The sequence below is a fragment of the Hippopotamus amphibius genome, chromosome 5, assembly GCF_030028045.1.
Source record: "Hippopotamus amphibius kiboko isolate mHipAmp2 chromosome 5, mHipAmp2.hap2, whole genome shotgun sequence".
NCBI classification, from domain to species: domain Eukaryota; kingdom Metazoa; phylum Chordata; class Mammalia; order Artiodactyla; family Hippopotamidae; genus Hippopotamus; species Hippopotamus amphibius.
Window position 1 is genome coordinate 30346296 of NC_080190.1, and position 20093 is coordinate 30366388.

Genomic DNA, 20093 nt, shown 5'->3' on the forward strand with positions numbered 1-20093 from the left:
AATAGAAATTAGATTTTTTAAAAGTCCTGTCTCTTTTTTTTTTTTATCATTTGGAACAAAAGAGCTAGGAGCACTAATAAAATAATAAAGGTATCATTTTAATGGGCCATTTTTTCTTGAAAACATTGGCTACCAAACCAGATTCCAGAAATTTAAGATTAATACGTGCAAGCTGTAGGGTCTAAGAGGTGCTGCTGGGGTGGGAATTAGAAGGGGAATGCTATCCATGCTGGAGGGGACATTCTGAAGGGAAAGAACTGGACTCAGCTAGATGAGTTCCTCTTATTAATGTGCTTTCATGTTCTTTTTCCGTGAAAGGAAAAACAGCACTTACTGTGGTTGTAATTTTAGTAATTTTATTTGCACATTGCTTTTATTGTCTGTCTTCCCCATCAGATGAGAGAATTCATGAGGACAGGGGCTGTCTTTTTTTCACCATGTTATCTTTTTTTTTTTGGCTGCACCATGCGGCTTGTGGATCTTAGCTCCCTGACGAGGGAGTGAACCCAGGCCACGGCAGTGAAAGCGCTTGAGTCCTAACCACTGGACCATCAGGGAAGTCCCTCACCATGTCATCTGTAGCACCTAGTGCAATGCCCGGCACATCATAGATGGTCAATAAATATTGATAAAATGAATGAATAAGTGAATAGAAAATTCATGAAGAAAAAGAAACAGTGGTATTTGTTATGAGACGAAGTTAAACTAAGGTTAAAACTAAAACTAAACTAAAAAAAAAAAAAGGCTCTCAAGCCTACAAAGCTGATAAATGGAATATTGCCTGCCATATCAGTAAACAAAGGATATCACAGTCACGAGTGATTGCAGCCACAGCTGATGGTGAGCTAGTGAGCCCTGAGGAAACTCAGGATGAGAAAACACAGGGTAGTGGCCCCACATAGCTGAAGTACATATCAAAAGAATGATTTCAGTGAGCCCAGACTCTTGCACCTTCCCATACAAAGAAAATAACTAAATTCCTTAAATTAAAATTTCTTGTTTTCTTTAATTAACAGTGATCTTTTGTTCCTGCTACCTGCCCTTTGTCGTAAAACTATATATCCTAGCTACCCCCTCGCCTCCTTGGAGCAGGTCTCTCAGGGTTACTCGAGATGCTCCCTCCTGAGCTTGAAGTCCTAAAAATTCCCACTGAATAAATCATAATTCTCAACTTTTAGGTTGTATTTTTTTGGTCGACAAAGCTTAGCTACAGAAGAAGAATTCTTAATTGGAAAAGTTGCAGACCCATTGCTTTAGTCATGTGGAAGATGAAAACTCACACCTACCCCTTTAAATAAGTTTGACATTGTTATGTCATTCTTCTTTGTAAGCCCTATGCCTCTTCCATTTCTAGAGCAGGATGTTTCTCTGTTCAGAACTTGGAACTCTTGTTTGGAAATTAATATGATGTCAGAAAGCAAATACAGCGACTTCATCACAGAACAAGGACCTCCTGTTGTCATTTTAAACACAATTAATGGACCAGTAATACTTTTAAAATGTTTTTCAAAAATATGCTCTACCTTAAGGAGAAGTTGTGGGATTAATTTTAGGTATGCATTAACATAAGATATTCTGAGCTCCTTGGAATAAAAGCATAATATAATATCTAAAACCAGAACATCCCATTCACCCTTTCATTCAGTAAACTTTTGTGACACCAGAGGCCACATGGCACAGTGGAGCAGGGACCCTGAAGATAGACTATCTACATTCATATCCCTACCATTGTATGGTTGTGCCATTTTTGGCAAATTGTTCCAGTGCTTTCTGCCTCAATTGCCTCATGTGTTAAATGGAATAATAAGACTATCTACTTCCATTGTTATCATAATCTGAATGAGTTAGTTTGTATGGAGTACTCACAACAGTACCTGGCATATAGTAAGCACTATGTATATGGCTTTAAATAAACAAACTCCTGTAATTTGCCAAGCAGGTATTAAGCACCAATAGGCTCCCAAGAAAGTGGTGAACTAATATCTACTGTACACTTGCTATGTATCAGGAACAATCTCTAGGCAGATTTGCATCCATTTTTATGACAGTTCTGATGGCGATATCAACCTCCTTCATTCCTTCAGCCAATATTTATTGAGTGTCCACTAGATGTCAGGAGCTCTTTTCAGTTCTGAGACACAGTGTCTTGGGATTTAGGTTTTAAAAAATTACTATTTTATTAACAAGTGATTTTCGATAACTCCCTTGATTTCCAGACCAGCTCTAAACTGAAGTGTATCACATTAATCTTTACTAAAACGTATTCTCATAACTTCTGAAGTTTTAAAGTACTACATTTCTAGAGCTTTGTAGAACTATTCCCCCCCATCTATTCTAATTACCATTAGAGACTATCTTAATTTTGTATTCTTGTTAAGCCTCTTTCAAATCTGTTATTTTTTAATAAAAACTTGATTTTTTAGGTTGTAAAATAACACATTTGTTGGAAAGTATGTCATTGTTTATTTTTCTATTCAATCAATGCTGCTATGCATAGTTGTATATGCCGGTCTATCTTTGTAAACTTATATAAATGTCTTTAGAATAGATTTCTAAGAGGAGAAATTGCTTGGTGAAATAGTATGTGCATTTTAATGTTGACTGCTATTGCCAAAATGCATTCTAAGAAAAGGGTTTATCGATTGCCATTCTCAGCAACAGTGCACAGAAGTGCCTACCCCCCTGCACTCTCAACACTATTTTATCAATATTCGTAAATATTTTTGTCATTCTGATGGGCAAAAATGGGTAAATTGGTATGGTTTCAGTTTTATAATGAGGATGATTTTGGGTCCGTTTATTGGCCGTTTCTATTTATTCTTTCTTGATTGATTTCTCTGTACCCTTAATTCATTTTTATATCAATACAGTCAAGCACTGAGTATCTAATAGGTGTGACTGATAAGCAGGCTGCAGATATTTTTTCCAAGTCACTATGGCTTTATTTATGGTGTCTACCATCAATCTTTTTCTTTACAGCTTCTGCAATTGTGTCGTGACTGGGAAAGTCTATTCCACCCCAGTACTGTTTCAAAAATATCCACTCTCTTCCCTATTTTGTTTGTAGTTTAAAATATTTAAATCTCAAAAAATTGCTACCGTGATAGCAATAATGATTAAAAATAGTACTTAATTTTCAGTAATTAACAGAAGTCACATATTCTGAAAATCAAATAATAATAGTGAGTTTGTTTGAACGTGATAGTTTCCTTGATATAAATGTTTAATTATATGCTAGACATAAATGACTCGTGAAAGCATTTTATAGAGGCGCCTCTCTTTTCTGGCATATATTCCCATGTTTATAGAAAATGGCTGAGAAAATGGTTAGAGACCAGGACAGAACCTCTCTGAGGGGAGTGAGAATTTAAAACAGAGTATAAGTCTTTTGATTACCTTGTTTTACATATCCCTATCCACAGAGTGAAAGTCCTATTTTTTTTCCTTTTTTTTCCCAATCAGCAAAGAAGTGCTTTGACAAGTAGGTGATTTGGAAGATAGTTATTAAGAATTAATTCTGGATGAGAAAGTTATAGAGATCTGTTGTACACAACGCACATAGCTAAACCTAGTGTACTACATACTTTAAAATGGTTAAGATGGTAAATTTTATATGTTTTTTACCATAATTAGAGTTAGTTCTGCATTATAGTGTATGGGTTTTTTTAAATTAATTAATTAATTTTATTTGCTGTGTTGGGCCTTTTTTTGCTGTACACGGCCTTTCTTTTAGTTGAGGTGAGTGGGGGCTACTCTTCATTGTGGTGTGCAGGCTCCTCATTGCCGTGGCTTCTCTTGTTGCGGAGCATGGGCTCTAGGCGCGTGGGCTTCAGTAGTTGCAGCACATGGGCTCAATAGTTGTGGCTCATGGACTCTAAAGCGCAGGCTCAATAGTTGTGGCAAACAGGCTTAGTTGCTTCGCAGCATGTGGGATCTTCCTGGAGCAGGGATCGAACCTGTGTCCCCTGCATTGGCAGGCGGATTCTCAACCACTGCGCCACCTAGGAAGCCCCGATAGTGTATGTTTTTAATCGATCAACAAATATTTGAGTACCTATTATGTACCAAATATCTTTTTGCGGTGGAGGACCTTTGGAAATATAATTGGTGGTTTCAGTTCTCAAGGAACTGAGAGGCAATCAAGTTGGAGAAAAAAGTTAAGTACGCATGAAAACGTACAATCTCAGGCAATGTAATGATACAAAATGAGGAGAAGAGACACAAATTCTTATAGGAGTTTAGAAAAAGCAGGAATCTGACTACAATGATAGAAATATTTGTTAGGTACTTAAATGGCTTTCAAAGCCATTTAACATATATTTTCCAAACTGACCCTTTTACCAGATGTAGGAGACATTATCTCTGTTTAACAGATGAGGAAACAAAGGCTCAGAGGTTGTAATTTTTCCAAGTTCACATGGCAGGGCTGGGAACTAGACTCAATGTCTTCCTAGTAGGATTCATTTAAGTTAGCACTGAAGATCTGCTGCCAGAAAGTTTTGAGGGTTAGAGCAGAACCCAAATGTGCTAGAGACACTGTGGTTATGTATTTGCTGGAATTCGGATTATTGTCTCCTCACTGTCATCCTGCCAAAGAGCATCGAGTAACTTTTTCTTTTCTTTTCTTTTCTTTTCTTTTTTGAGTAACTTTTAATACGAAATAAGGGATTATTTTTTTCTTGCTACTTACTGCATAGAGAAACTCAAATCAAACTGCAATCGAATGAGGCTGACATACAAGGCTTTAATTTCACCGCTATATTCACACAGCCATTTAGCCAACTGCAGTCCCATGATAGACATTCCTTACCCATCACATCTGACTTCATTCTTTAAAGTCATAATACATGTGGTACAGTTAAGAAAGGTCTGATCTGACCCACATGTGACAGAAAGGAAAACTAACACAGACAGCAGGATAGTCAGTGAATTCGAATTTAAAAGCAGTTATCAGGGCTCAGACCATATGACTTACACACATTTTTTAAACCACATCCTGCTAGTTCAGTGGATTGACTTCTACCCAGAAAGTGCAGGAGCATTAGGTCTGTTCATACAATAACCCTATCTGATTGCCCAGGGTCAAGCTACTGTTTATCTTTGCCGGACACAACCCATATCCTGAACAGAACCCATATCCTAAAACCTGAGCTTTTCACCAATTACTTCAGGGCAGTACAGGCTCTGACATTCTTTCTACATAATCACCTAAACAAGAAAAACTCTCTAATTTTTTGCTTTTTAAGTATTTAGGTAAAAGTAAATACACAGACACAGTGGTCAAGAGCTTTGCTTTTCATTTTCCTTCTCATGAGTGCTCAACATTTTGCAAAAGAGGGGCCGTGCTGCCCTCTACAGCAGGATGTTGAAATGTTCACAATACACTTTATCCGCCCGCCGCCAGGGACCCCACCCCAACTATGTGGGATAGAGTAAGACACTCTATTACAATGTTTTACACTATCTCTTTAGGAGTTGTTTAAAAGAAATGTGTTCTTGGAAAATACGTTGAATTTGTTTTCTTCATTATTTCTTCGTCTACCTTCATCTTGTACCAAAGTGTAGGACTTTAGGACAGGACCTAATCAAAAAAAAAAAAAAAAATGGTATTACAACTTGGGGGAGAAAAGCTTAAGACATTACTCTAGAGGTAAGAGGCTATGTTGTGATGCATTGAGGGAGAAACAGGGCAAGGGGAGGGAATTTTCTTCTGACTTTAAGGTCTGTAGCCTTCTGGTCTTCTGTCATTTGGAGTGTTCTCATTAGCTTTTTGCTAAGGTGATCTATTTCCTTCTCTGTGTTTCTTTGACTGGGATGACAGTCACCTGGGCATGTTAAGAGAGTAGTGGAACAGGGTTTCTAAAACACTTTCTACTCTTTAGAAAAAAATAGAGAAATACAAAGGGCTATTATTAATATAGCTACATTTTAATTATTAAATATCTTGTCTTGTTACCTTTAAATTGCTTTGAGCTTTTACAGATCTCTACAAAGACTTCTTGAAGGGCTGAAGATATTAAGAATTATGTTCTCTGTTTTCTTTTCCATTAAAAAAAATTTCAGAGTACATGCCCTCAAGAGGCCACAGCAGAGAGACTTTAAAGAAAGTTAGTCTTAACCATTACCCTATAGCTACCCAGGGACTAAACTGCAATTTCTATGATAATAATTTCTACAACTGTGTTAAGTGTATGTGTGCGTGTATCAACACCAAGAAAAAAATCTTTTCTCCCCTGATTTACAGATAAGGATACTAAAACTCAGATACGTTAAGTAATTCACTCAAACTTGCAAAATTAGTAAGAGGCAAAACTAGAATTTGATTTCAGAATCTGATTGAAAACCTACGCATTGTTCTACTTTGCAGCTCATCATTCAATGAACAAACTAAACAAATCTCAAAGGCAAGTGCTTGTAAACAACATCTGTGATGATGGTGATGGTGACAGATAACACACTGAGTACTTACTAAGGGTCCAGTACAATTCGAAGCATCTTAGAGTCAATCATTTAATAACATGAAATCATTTAATCCTTACAGCAACCCCATGAGGTAGAAATATTATTATCTCCATGTTATAGGCAAGGGGACTGAGGTACACAGAGGAAATTTAGTCCCAGAGGCCACGCTTTTAACCATTATGCTATACTGCTTCTTAAGTATAGTACAAAAATTATATAGCACAACAATTTCTAAATGGTGCCCTGGAACTCAGATACTTTAATAAGTAGATAAAACTGATCCAGGGTTGTCAGTCCTGTTGATATCTGTTATACAAAGGCCCCGGCAGCTTTAAAAAATGTTCTACCCATGTTGGTGCCTAGTTTAGGAAATAACAGTAGAACTTGTCCACCCCAGGCCTCACTAGACATGCCTTTCTATGAAATAGGAAACAGCAAGAGACCTTCACTTGGTCCAATTCGTGTGTGCAGGTGGGGAGAGAAGTCATACATAAGGGAGGGAGGAGAGAAGTGAGGGAAGAGATGCAAGGGGAGATGGTTCCACCAAGGCACAGCCAGGAAACAAGCCAGTTAAGTTGAAGGGAGCAGTTGATAAGCAAGTACTTTCCTTAGCAAGAGTAAACTCAATACAGTAAAAGGACAGCACCAGCTTAGGGGCTCTACACTTATCCTCTTGCCCACGATTTAGTCACGGGGTGACTCTTGTACAGATCTCCTCTTACAGCTTTGGTTTTTTTGTTTTTTGATTGTTTGTTTTTAAATTTTCTTGGAGTATAGCTGATTTACAATGTTGTGTTAGTTTCAGGTGTACAGCAAAGTGACAGCTTTGGTTTTTTTGTTTTTTTTAATTTTTTTCTGGTGACTTTTTTTAAAATTTATTTATTTATTTTATTTTATTTATTTATTGGCTGTACTGGGTCTTCCTTGCTGCACACGGGCTTTCTCTAGTTGCTGAGAGCGGGGGCTACTCTTCATTGTGGTGCACAGGCTCCTCATTGTAGTGGCTTCTCTTGTTGTGGAGCACGGGCCCTAGGTGCGTGGGCTTCAGTAGTTGCGGCACATGGGCTCAGTAGCTGTGGCTCACGGGCTCTAGAGCACAGGCTCAATAGTTGTGGTGCACAGGCTTAGTTGCTCTATGGCATGTGGAATCTTCCCAGGGCAGGGCTCAAACCTGTGTCCCCTGCATTGGCAGGCGGATTCTTTACCACTGTGCCATCTAGGAAGACCGACAGCTTTGGTTTTTAAAGAAACATTTGTTCAGCGCACGACTCAGCTTCTAAATAATATCCTACCCTTAGTGACAGCATATGCTCAAATATGACCATTCCAAAGCACGTTGTGCTTGAATGCAATGTGTGATAAACACATTGACTTGTTGCTAAGTGTAGACCTTCTGGGTATTAGGGGCAAGATTAAGTACAAGCAGGTGTAGATTTGCTTAGAGGTCCATGCAGTGCCCACTACTGCCCTGGCCTGCCTCTTACACGATGGGGCAGTGCTGCCTAGCCCTAAAGGCTTCAGATTTCCAAGCGAGTATATTCTTAAAGGGATGCATTCCTGATCAAACTGTTGCTGTCTGGTTCCTACTTCCTCCCGTCCAATTCTTTTGAAGCAAAAAAATAAAGGGAGAAGGGAGATGGTAGGGACAGATAGTTCCTTGAACAGACAGTCATAATAAAGTCAGGATGCAGGGGGAATACCTGCCCCTTTTCTTGCTGACCCTTACTGCCCTTTCCCCGGACACTCACTTTATCTGACTGCCTACTTGTCTGGGCAAGAATCTCTCTTGTCTCTCAAGAATCTTTTGCTTGAATTATCCATTCGGCAGGGAGGCAGTCTTACATCCATTCTAAGCCAAAGTATTAAAATTAGCGATGGCCTGGAAAACATTTTGTTTACTTCAATACAGGCATTTTGCTTAGAGGGGCAGCCTGTAGGGCTCAAGACAGAAGGGTACTGAATTAAAGTAATCTCCAAGAAACATATTCCCCAGGAAAAAAGTTTGAGACTTGGATCCCACATAATACGTAATCCCCTCCCCCAACACCCAGTAACTATTTGTCCCTTTCTAAAATTCAGAACAGATATTATGGAGACATGAAGAAAAACTGCATATGGTACTTTCTTTGTCCTCATTAGCACTGACTTGGTTATGGGGTTGCTTAGGTTGCCAATAAATATTTATCTGGACTTAGCTAAGTTGATAATATTTAGGTAACCTAGGGTTGTTTTTCCCCAGGGAATTACGTTAGGAGTGACCATGATATTGTTGGCCAATGTGGTGAAGCTCATACTTTTAAATCAAATTTTGGGAAGGCTGGGCTCTAGAACATCCCACTCAGCAGTTGCCCTTTGCCTCTGATTATGGAAGCACCAAGAGTTCATTGTCATTTCACCTTCAGTGTTGAACTTGCAATCTTAGAGGGAAGTGTTGTTAATGAAACTGTGGACAGTTATCTTTAAAATCAGATGCTAAGTTTCTGAAAAGAAGCAAATGATACAAAGGTTGGCAGGTGTTGCACGAAGGTCTTTTGGCTTATGTTTGTTACGCTGAATGAAAGATTCATTTTGAGATTTGTCATATTATCCAATGAATAGAGGCTGAGATATTGCTTTTTTTTTTCTGAAAAAACCAATAGAACTGACTCCTCCTTCCACCATTTATTGAATACTTACTAAGTGCAAGAAACTAAGGGAGACTAATGCAGGGTAAGATCTCTAGCCAAAAGAAGCTTACCATTTACAAGGGGTGTGAAGATATGCAATGATGACAATAGCTAACATTTGGGGAGTGCTTACTATATGCAACTAAACACTTTATATGTATTAACTCACATAATCCCCACAACAACCCTAAGAAAATACTATTATCTCCACTTTATGGAGCAGGAACAGAGAGGTTAAGTAAGTTGTCTAGACCTGCCCAAGTTAGTAAGGGATAGGAAAAGAATCTAAACCTAGGTAGTCTGGCTCTACAGCTAGGTTCTTAACTGGGCATTTTCTAACATTGTAATATTGCCAACAAGGTACAGAAGCACAGGAAAGAGAGATGTATTTTAACCAGAGTGAGGGTTAAGGCAAAGCTTTAAGGAGGAGGCATCTGCTCTGAATCTTGAAGGTCAACAGGTGGAGAGAGGGGCTGGGGAGGAAGGAACAGCCTAAGAGATAGTTTGAGTACCAGCCAGCTGACGACAGCAAGATCTGGTTGAGTGCCTGCGGGGGAGAGAAGCTGGAAGGGGAGCCCGTGCCCAGATCCGGAAGGTCCTTGAGGACCAAGCTCTCTCGGTAAAGAAAGCGGAGCAAAAATCTAAAACTGTAAGAGCGGCAGAAAGGAATTCCTGGGCACTTCCTCTTTTAGTAGGATGGCCCCCTGTCTGAAACCAAGGCACATTTCTCTCAGGGAGAAACAGCCGGCAGAGATGGTCAAGGTCGCCCGCGCGGGCTCCGGAGCTGCACGTCCTGGCCGAGGACTCACGATCTGTGCGCAGAGCCGGATTTGGCCGCCAGCCCGAGCCGGGCCAGATTGGGTCAGGAACGTGCGCACTCCCGGGCCTGGTAGCGAGAACACCAGCTCCGCGGGTACGGGATGGCCGGTCCTCCGGAATTCCCGCCAGCTACCGTCCGCTTGCCTCTTGGCCTTTGAAGGTCGAGGAGGCCGCCCCTGGGGTACGCTGCTGGGCTCCTCCGCTCAGCCCCTGGAGGGCCAAGGAACAACGGGCCACAGCGATAGGAGCACGCTCTGCCAATCAACTCTAGCCCCGCCCCGTCCCAGCCGGCGTACAGTGCATTGGTTGCATCATTACCGGCCTCCGATAAGATTCTCTTCTTGGATTGGCTAATACCATCTCCTCCCTCACGTCCTTTTTGCGTCAGAAGATCGCGATTGGTTAACCGCGTTGCCAAGCTCCGGACGCGGCTCGACCATTGGAGGCCGCGGGCCCGTCCCCGTCGGCTAGGTGAAGGTGAGAGTCTCCTCCAGTCGCCGCGGTTGGACCGGACCGAGCGGCTCAGGCGCACAGTGCACCTGTCGACTCCTGCTTTCTAGCTATGGCGCCTCCATCAGTCTTTGCCGAGGTTCCTCAGGCCCAGCCGGTCCTTGTCTTTAAGCTCATTGCTGACTTCCGAGAGGATCCGGACCCCCGCAAGGTCAACCTGGGAGTGGGAGGTAAGGATGCAGTGCCCAAGAGTGTGAGCAGCCTGCGAGTGGAGCGGACCTAACCCTGGCTGTGGGGACCGTAGGAGATGCCGAGGCCCAGCTTGGCTCCGACGGAGAGGAGGCAAGATCCACGAGGCTTAGTTCGACCTGCCCATTTTACAGATGGGCCTATGGATCCCTGTGTTTATCTGTGTACACAAAGAATAGGTGTAGTAGTAAGGGCACAAACTCAGTTTTTCCGATTCCGCATTGTGTGTTCGTTATACTGCATCCTTTCGCCTCTTAAGAAATGGGGCGGCTGGGGATGGAAAGGAGAGGGATAAAAATAAGAAGGCTGATAGGCTTGGAGTCCTGGTTGCTGGGGAATGGAAAAAGAAGAACTGTTAGCCTTAGGGAGCTCTAGTCTGGGTCGGTAAATATTTGAGTAACTACGAGGTATCAATCAGGTTCTTTACCATGTCTTGTGCGGGGAAGACTGCGTCTTGGTTTTGGCCCCAAGGAGATTAAAATCATCAGGCATTAAGTGATAGGATAGAGATCTGAAATGCTTCTAAGGCAGGTTAATGCTCCCTGGGAATCTGGGAAGAACGTTCTGGCTCTCACAGATGTGGTGGGAATGGGTAGAGATGGTGGAAAAGAGAGGAAAGAATGTGGACAGTAGAAGCTCACTTTCCACATATCTTTGTCATCATTTCTTGCTTGTGTTTCTTGGACCTTGGACAGTTCAGAGCATGGATCTCAGTTTTTCCTACTGCCAAGAAAAAGATTTGGACTGAAGTGCCTCTGAAATTCCTTTAACCCTTATCTTAATCTTCTCTGGTGAATTTGTTATGTCTGTCACTATCATTTGGATGTCTGAAGCCGCATCTACACTTAACCACATACAAAGACGAGCCAGGGAGAAGAGAATGAGTAGGATGATGTTCTGTGCTAGGGAACAGACTTAAAGCAGAAGGACTAGAAACTTCAGAAAGAGAAAACTGAACTGTTTTGTAGCAGAGAAGCAGTGGCGAGAGGGAGGTGTCTCACAGTGACTGTGTCTGTACATAGAATCTGTTAAAGTCTTCACCAAGGAGTATGGGGGAGGGGTGAGGAACAAGCCATTAAAAAGTGATAGTTTGTTGAAGTTGGGTAATGGGTACATGGGCACCCTTATATTATTCTTACAACTTTTGTATATGTTTGAAACTTTCCATAATCAAGCATAAAAAAGTCAATTCTACATAGTTTCATCCACAGAGGGAAAGTGATGTTTTTAATAGGCAGCAAAGTGGGAGTAATATTGAAAGATTGCCTTGAATTGAATTGGAGTGAACACTATTCAAGCTCTTAATTTAAAACAAATCCAAAACCTCCAAGTATTTCTTTAGGGCTGGATATATCATAAAGAACTAGTGTTGATGTTAATCTAAATACGTGTTTTTAAAACCTTATGTTTCATTGGCTCAATTACCTTTGAACTATCTTACAGGATTTTGGTGAGGATTAAATGCATTTAAAGTGCTTAGAACAGTGTCTGGCACTTAAGTAGGAGTTATGTAAGTATTAGCTATTACTGTAGTTGTTTTGGCTTTTCTTTGGGTGGGTTGCATAAAAGACGTTGAATAAAAATTTTCAGCTCAAGAACTGCAAAAGGAAATAATTTCTGACACTGGTTCATAAATAAATTGCTCATGCATAGAAAATGCACCCTGCCTGTCCAGGCCAGAAGTGATTGGCTCAGAAGCATATTCTGCAGTCCAGATGGTGGTCACGTCCACTGTGAAAGTGCCTTTGTCGTATTTTCCTGGAACCGAGGAATTTTTTCTCTTTACTACGAGCAAATGATTTATGCAGTTAATAACATTTAGTGCTTAGAATGACTCTGGAGTGTTGTTTATTACTGTTACTGTTTTAGAGGTAAGAAAGCTGAAGCCCATGTTGATGAAGCATTTTGACCCAGGTCACATGGCTGTAGGTGGTAGAGATGGGATTCCAGGCTGTGTTTTGAAGCTCCTTGGGTCTCTGCCGCTTTATTTTGGGCATCTTCAGGTGGTCCAGAGGAAACCAGTGCACTGTAGTGGAACAGCCAGGAGACCTGGGTACAGGCCCAGGCCTGCGGTCCAGTGATGTGACCTTGGGAGTGTTATTTAACATCTCTGGACTCAGTCTGTTAAGTGAGGAGCCAGATCAGAATGACCTCTGTCTAAAATTCTACTGTAAGATTCAGTAGCATGTTATAATAATGTTACTGGCCTCATCAGATGACTGAGAATTCAATGAATAATTATGTGTGAAATGTGACATATAAATGAAAAGTGTTATATAAATGTTTTTTTTGATGATCACTGTGACCCATCTTTTTTGTGGATGGCAGGTGTTCAGATAAGGGGTCTCATGCAAACATAGTAGAATAAGACATCTTTTTACAGCCTTACATGTCCTAGTTCTATTTATACACATCCCAAAATATATTCTTTGTGAAGGAAATGTAATTATTTTCTGACTTTGGTAAAGATGCTCTTTTTTTCCCGTAAGTTAAGAGAAAGCCTAATGGAAGTTACCCAGCTCAAGTTCTAGTGATGTTGGACATTTAAAATAAAATGCAGCTATAATCTCATTAGCTCGTTCCTACTTGCAGATAGTTTCCCCAGAGATTTTCTTCTTGCTGTGACTATTTGCATAATTTCCATATAGTTATACAGAGCAGAGCATCACATTTTTCACTGTTAAATATGATGCTTTCCGAGTTGACTGTTTTAGTGCTTCTCAAAGTTTCAGACAAGTGACTATAAGGGCAGGGGAGATATGAGTCCAGCCTAATGCAGCCTGAAGCAGGACATTTCTACGTAGACTCCAGTCCATTTATCATGTAAACTTAGCTTTCTTTTGTTCCAGATAAACTGCTTGCTTTCATATTTGTTGTTGTTTTTAATGTGGGTTCCTATCTTCAAATAAAATTGTGGGAGAGATGTGCTGTATCAGGTGTTTCTGAGTACCTCCCACCCTCTCCCTAGGACCCTCGTTGGAGAAGGGCCTTAAAGAGTCATATGTGTGTGGGCTCTTGGGGGGATGGATGGGGGAAGTGGAGATCTTAGGAAGAGGAGGAGGGTGATGGTTTGATCATCTAATTCTCCATGTTCTTCCAGAAGTCAAGACTGCTGGACTCACCTGTAACCTGTGTGACCCCTCTAAAAGAGCTGCTTCTCAGGGAGAAGGGCAGTGGTGCATGGAGCTGGGGGGTGTGCTGGTAGAAAGGCCCCTTGCACAGTCAGTCCTCTGGGGCCTGCTGGCATTAGGCTTTCCCTAGACATCTCTTGCTCTTTAGAAAAAGCACAGGGATCCATGCACTTAATAGCATGACAGCCTAGCTCTTACAGTCCTTGTGATCTTGGGCAAACTTCTCTGGCCTCAGTTGCCAGATCCCTAAAATAGAGATCATAATATCTATTTTATGAGTTGTTATAAGAATTAAATGAAAGTTTAAAAAAAGGTGAAGTATTTAGCACAGCACCCTGTATGTACTAAGTATTCAGTAAGTCCTTGTTATTATATGGCTTCAGCCACCATCCATGTCTATAATTACAAACTCTTTCTTTCCATCCTGGACTTCTTCCCTGGACACCAGAACCATACTTGCTGCAGTTTGCTGGACACATTGTACAGTCATGTCAAATTCAACGTGTTTAAAACAACACATGGATTCCACCCTCCTCTCAATCTTTTCTTTTTTCTTCTGTTTTGTTCTGTCTTGGTTGCCCCTCCCCCCCACCCCACTCCCACTCCAGTCTTTATCCAGACTAGAGAGAGACTTTGGAGGTCGTCTGTGACCCTTTCATCAATCTCACGTCTATTTGGTCATTAGGTTCTATCTTTTTTATCTCGTAAATTTATTTTGAAAGTCTCCCCTTTTATTTATCCCTGCTGTTGCCTTGATTCTAGACTTTATTATTTCCTTTGTGGATGATGGCAGCAGCTTCCTGACTTAACTGTCTGCTTCTATCCTCCTTCCAGCTTATATTCTATCATGTCACTCAAATGATTCTGTTAAAATGTATAGCTGTCCATGTCACTCGCCTGCTTAAATGCTTTCAGTGGTTTCCCCATTGAAGCAAACAAAGTTCCTCAGAGACTCCAAGACTCCCTGAGCCTTTCCTTGCTGTTTCTCCATGGAGCTTACATCTGAGCCATGAAAATGCAGACCCTCAAAAACCTCAGCTCTCCACGCCGCTGGGAGCCTGCACAAGTGTCCCCTCTCTCTGGGATGCCCTTTTCCCTTGTCTGTCTTTTAAACTCATTCATCTTTCATACTTCATCTTTTGTAAGATCTTTTCTGATCACTTAGAAGAGAATTAAGGACTCTAGGCTCTATGTTTCCTGGAGGAAGGCCAGACAGTTTCTTGTTTTATCTTACCCATCTCTGTGTAGCTACTTCTAGCCAGTGCCTGGTTCATGGTGGATTCATTAAGTACCCATCAAATGAGTGAGAGAATGAAAGAATGAATGAGAGACTCATGGGTCCAACAAACAGGAATAAAACCCCTCTGGGAGAGCAGGAATAGTGGTTGTTGATAATGCTTGACCTTGTTTCTCCAAACACCCAAGAGTAACTGCAGTTCTACTTTAGTAGGGCAGTTAGACAAGGCATTGGGAATAAATCTAGAACTGAATCTGGGGGAAACTGGGCAGGGAAGAAGGAAGCAGAGGCGTGTATTGGCCAATTTCTCTTTGGTCACAATATGGACACAACGCCTCCCTACCTCCAGTCGTATTACAGGATTTTTTAGAGTTGCATGGAGTATACGTTACTGATAAGAACAGCGGTACTATGGCTTTTTCTTTATCTTTCATTTTTTATTTATTTATAATATGTGATTTACAAATGGCATATCACATATAATATATGTAGCATAATTATGTAATATATAATCCTATCCAATCACAGATGGGAAGCATAATAGAGCTAGTTTTTGTATGAACGCCCATATTCTTGTAAATCTAAATAGTATCCCCTCTGTGTAGTGTAGCCCATATATGCTGCTATTGCTCAAAGTTTTCTGAAGACCCTCTTTTAGAATGGCCTTCAAAGCATGTTAGATCCACATAGGAGGCCATCTTTTTATAGCTGTTTGCCATTAATATGATTCAGTCCATTCACCCACCTACTTTTCTAGACATGATGCAAATACTGTTTTCAAAAATTAAATTTACTTTCAAAGGATGAAGCTTTGGCACCATTGAGGATATTCAAAATAATGAGATGTCAAGACTCTAAAAACAATTCCAAGAGAAGAATTCCAAGAATATTCTGAACAATGGTGGCACTGTGATCACAGAAGGGGTGATCTACTTCAGGGACAAAGGTTACTTGGGAGTAGTTATTTTGGTATCTCCTTGAAAAATCAGACCAAATCTCACCTGATAAAGTAGGTTTTTTGAGCTCGTTGAGAGGACGTTAGTTTGGTTGGGCCGAGGGTCTAATGTGAGTGATATGACAGTATTGTGAAACAGATTCACCTACCCAGAGACTGGTTGTTGGTTAGTGGCTGTGTAGTCTGGAACTCTGTCCATATTTTTATTGCTAGCTTGATATGCTTATCAAATTTGCAGGTGAATATTCCTGAAGGGTAGGGTTAGTTGACAGAATAGAAGACAGATGCAAAATCAAAATATCATATAAAGTCTTTTTTGTTGTCTGACTTTTGATCTACTAATTTTACATCTAGAAAGTTTTCCTAAGGAAGTACTCATAAATATGTATAAAGATATAAGAACATTCATTACACTGTTTATATTAGCAAATAGTCAAAAGCAACACAAATAGTTAATAAATCATGGATAGAAAGGAATATTTTCTAGCCACTAAACTTGTGTTGTAAATGGCTCATATATATGAAAAATGCCCAATTGCATCCACGTAAGAGAAATGCAAATTTAAACTGTGCTGAGATAGCATTTGCACTCTTAAATTGGCAAAAATTCACTCAGTGAATGAGGCTTTGGGGAAGCAGACACTGCTGTGCGTTGATGGTAGGAATGTAAACTGATAAAATCCTCATAAAAAAGCCAATGTGGATATATCTGTCAAAACTACCAATACACAAAGTATGCTTAAAAGTAATATATTTGCATTTAAAGGAACACATTCTTTAAACTTTTCATCGATTGCCACCAGTATTCTTCCAATCAGTTGTTTTAACCATTTTTGTTATACAACCATGTGTTGTAAAATGAAAGTCAGTTGAAAGTAGTAAACTAATGTATACCCTCAGAAACAACAACAAAACTACAGATATACATACTTCTCAACCTTCTCTTCCGTTTTCAGCCCTGCATCGTACAGCTATATTTACATACACGTAAGATGACATCTGTACGGGGTTCACTGAAGTATTGTTTTCTAATAGCCAAAGATTAGCAACAAATGTCCATCAATAGGAGACTGGCAAAACAAGTTACGGTACATTTATCGGTTATGCAGCTCTAAAAAGAACAAAGACACTCTGTGTACACAGATTTAAATGGTTAATGATGATAAAAGATACTCATCATATATATTTAAAAAGTGGAAAAAAGCATGTTGAAAATTCTATATAAAAATGATACATAATTTATAAAAGAATATACTCATGCAAAATAAAGCTTAGAAGGTTGTAAACCGAAATTTTCATCCTCATCTCTGAGTGCTGGAGTTCCATGTAATCATGATGTTTATTATTTTCTTTCTGGGCTTTTATAAATTTTCTACAATCAACGTGTGTTGTTCAGTAAACAATATCAACCACCCTAAAAAGTGATTTGAAAAAAAAGTCAGGGATTAATGTTGAGCAGAAATAAATAAGATAAAGAAGAATTACTATAAAAATTTCAGTTTCACAATCACTTGCCAAAGTATAGGCTTGTTGGAGACCTAAACATTCCAGCAGAAGCAAATTCCTGTCAGGAATCCTGCTCAGAGAGGTCATTGGCTTGGATGCAAGCCAAAGCATCTGCTCTCTCAAGCTATAATCTCAAAATGATTATAGGATAGTATAGGGGAAAAAAATCAGTGATAGGATAACAAACTAGACGAAAAGTACTTTTAGCATAGAAATAATTCTTAGAAATTTGCTGTAATCAACATTAAATTTTATGAGATAGGTAAGCTTACATCAATAAAAGTGTGAAGCAGAGGAAATGAGTGGTAGGAACTTTCAAAATGGTAAACATTGGCTGATGTCAAAAAACAGCAAGAGGACAAAGATGTATTTAAATTGGTTGTTGGATGATTGTGTAACCAGTTGTTGGAAACTTCAGTCACAGGGTGTTTCCTCGCCATTTGTCCCATTTCTATTCTTACAGGACAAGAGGAGGAGGTGGGCCGTCCTCCACACCCCACCCCCCCATGTTTATGTTTGAAGGTGCAGCGTTCACCTGAAGTAGCACCAAACCTTTTTAGGGAGATGCAGAAGGAAGGCAATTGCCGGGCCAGTGGCTATAGAGACGTCAGTGCCCTAGTAATATTGACATAGCATTTTTAAGGTATTTTGAATTTGTGGAGTGCTTTTGTGTGCACTCTCTCAGTCGATCAGGCTCTGTGATGTCCCAGTTTTATTTCAGCATTCTACTTTTTGGAGGTCACATATTTAAGAGCTATAATTTCCATAAGGATAGGAAACTGTCCTTCTGCCTGCCCAGCACCTAGCCCAGTGCCTGGCCCAAAGCAGGCGGTCAGTAAATGAATGAACTTTAATTTCTCTCACAGTTCTGTTTTGATTGGAAGGTGGTAGAACTCTCCCTGTTCACAGTTCCACACTCTTCCTTGGACAAAGCCTAAGACTCCTCCATTGTATGTCTCTTTCCTGTGTCCTAGCTTATCGCACGGATGAGAGCCAGCCCTGGGTTTTGCCAGTCGTGAGGAAGGTGGAGCAGAGGATTGCTAATGACAGCAACCTAAACCATGAGTACCTGCCCATCCTGGGCCTGGCAGAGTTCCGGACCTATGCTTCCCGCCTGGCCCTTGGGGATGACAGCCCAGCTCTGCAGGAGAAGCGGGTGAGTTTTGGGTGAGGATCTGTTTTCTCTCTAGAAACTGTGAGGGTAAAAAGAAGTTAAAAATTAGGTGCTATGTCTTTTGAACTGTCAGTGAATAAGGGTTTAAATAGTGTGACCTCAGGAACCTGATAGTGCAAATAACATGCTTTTAGTATAAAGCATGGCTTCATCAGTTGTTTACTTTTGCCCAAGAGGTGATCAGATTTTAGCTGCTGGGTTTTTTTTTTCCCCTCATTTTATTTATTTATTATTTTTTTGGGGGGTACACCAAGTTCAATCATCTCTTTTTATACACATATCCCCGTATTCCCTCCCTCCCTTGACTCCCGCCCACCCTCCCCGTCCCAGTCCTCTAAGGCATCATCCATAGCTGCTGGGTTTGAAGCAGTCTGTGGAAATGCCAAGCCAAGGGAATTTAATGGAATGATCAAGAGAGTAGGGTCTGGACCCAGCTCCGCCACTATTTTTGACCAAAGGCAAGTCATTTGCCCCTCCAGCCCCTCCGTCTCATCTACGTGTTAGAAAAAGACTAGTTTATGGTTCGTGGTTCCATAAGGAGCATTTGCTTGGGGATCATTTAAGGGGCCTCTGGACTCCCTGAAATTGTATGCAGGATCATGTGTGTATGTGTATTTCTGGAGAGAAGGTTCATAGCTTTTATCAGATTTTCTGAAGGAGCTTGTGTCCCCTGAAAGTCCAAGAGCCACTAGTCTAGGTGCTCTCTGAAGATCCTGCCAATTCTAACATTTGATTCTTCTAGCCTTGATCTCAGCTTCTCATTTATAAGTGCTTCCTGGTGTGTAGTCTATGTATAACTAGAGAACCCATTCTGTATGTGGCAGAAAGTGGTATGATAGAGATTATCAGTGTTGTAGGAATTCAGAGAGAGAAACTGGTAAAGGCTGGAGATGGCACTTGAGCTGAATGAGGCCAGGACACTGGTTCTCAACTCTGACTGTATCACCTCGGGGTTTTAAAAACATACTGATGGCTGGATCCCATACCAGACCTGTTAAATCAGAATCTTGGAGGGTACCACCCTTCTGTGCCCTTTTATTATCTTTCCCTCCAGTTCCCTTCCCTTCATGGGTATTTTTTAAAAGCTCCCCGTATGACTCCAAAGTACAGCCAAGGCTGAGAACCACAAAATACAGAGGAAGAGAAAGGAGGGGTATTTGTCTGGAGTCCAGGGACAGAGGTTGGAGGTGAGCAGGTCTAGGTTGTAAAGAGACCTACCTGATTAGGGCTGGGAACATGTTGGATAGATCAGGCAGGCTGATTTTGGCAACCAGGGTAGGGGAAGCCCCTTGAAGATTGGAGCCAGAGGAGTTACCCAATAAAAGTGTTTGAAGGAGATAAACATGGCTGGATGAGTAGGAAGGGGAAGCGCTCAGGTTTCTGCAATAGTCCAGTTAGATATTGTGCAATTTAAACCAATTGCCCTTATTGCTCTGCTGGGCAG

The 20093-nt window shown here is 40.7% G+C and overlaps 1 protein-coding gene and 1 long non-coding RNA gene across 3 annotated transcripts in view; one reads left to right on the forward strand and one right to left on the reverse strand.

Moving 5' to 3' along the window:
* GOT1 (glutamic-oxaloacetic transaminase 1) overlaps nucleotides 1-20093 on the forward strand; it is a 45912-nt gene that overhangs the window by 13077 nt on the left and 12742 nt on the right. Inside the window, exons 1-2 of one of the 2 annotated variants that reach the window (XM_057736324.1) lie at nucleotides 10389-10627; nucleotides 18450-18631. In XM_057736324.1, the coding sequence (XP_057592307.1) occupies nucleotides 10510-10627; nucleotides 18450-18631 (300 nt within the window). In that variant the 5' untranslated portion in view covers nucleotides 10389-10509. Of the gene's footprint in view, nucleotides 1-10388; nucleotides 10628-18449; nucleotides 18632-20093 lie in introns of those variants that run through there. The other variant, XM_057736325.1, reaches the window with a different exon arrangement.
* On the reverse strand, nucleotides 5281-10166 carry LOC130853888 (uncharacterized). The gene is made up of 2 exons (XR_009053897.1): nucleotides 9938-10166; nucleotides 5281-5581 (listed from the first exon to the last, which is right to left on the reverse strand). It is a non-coding gene; the product is annotated as an uncharacterized LOC130853888 (long non-coding RNA).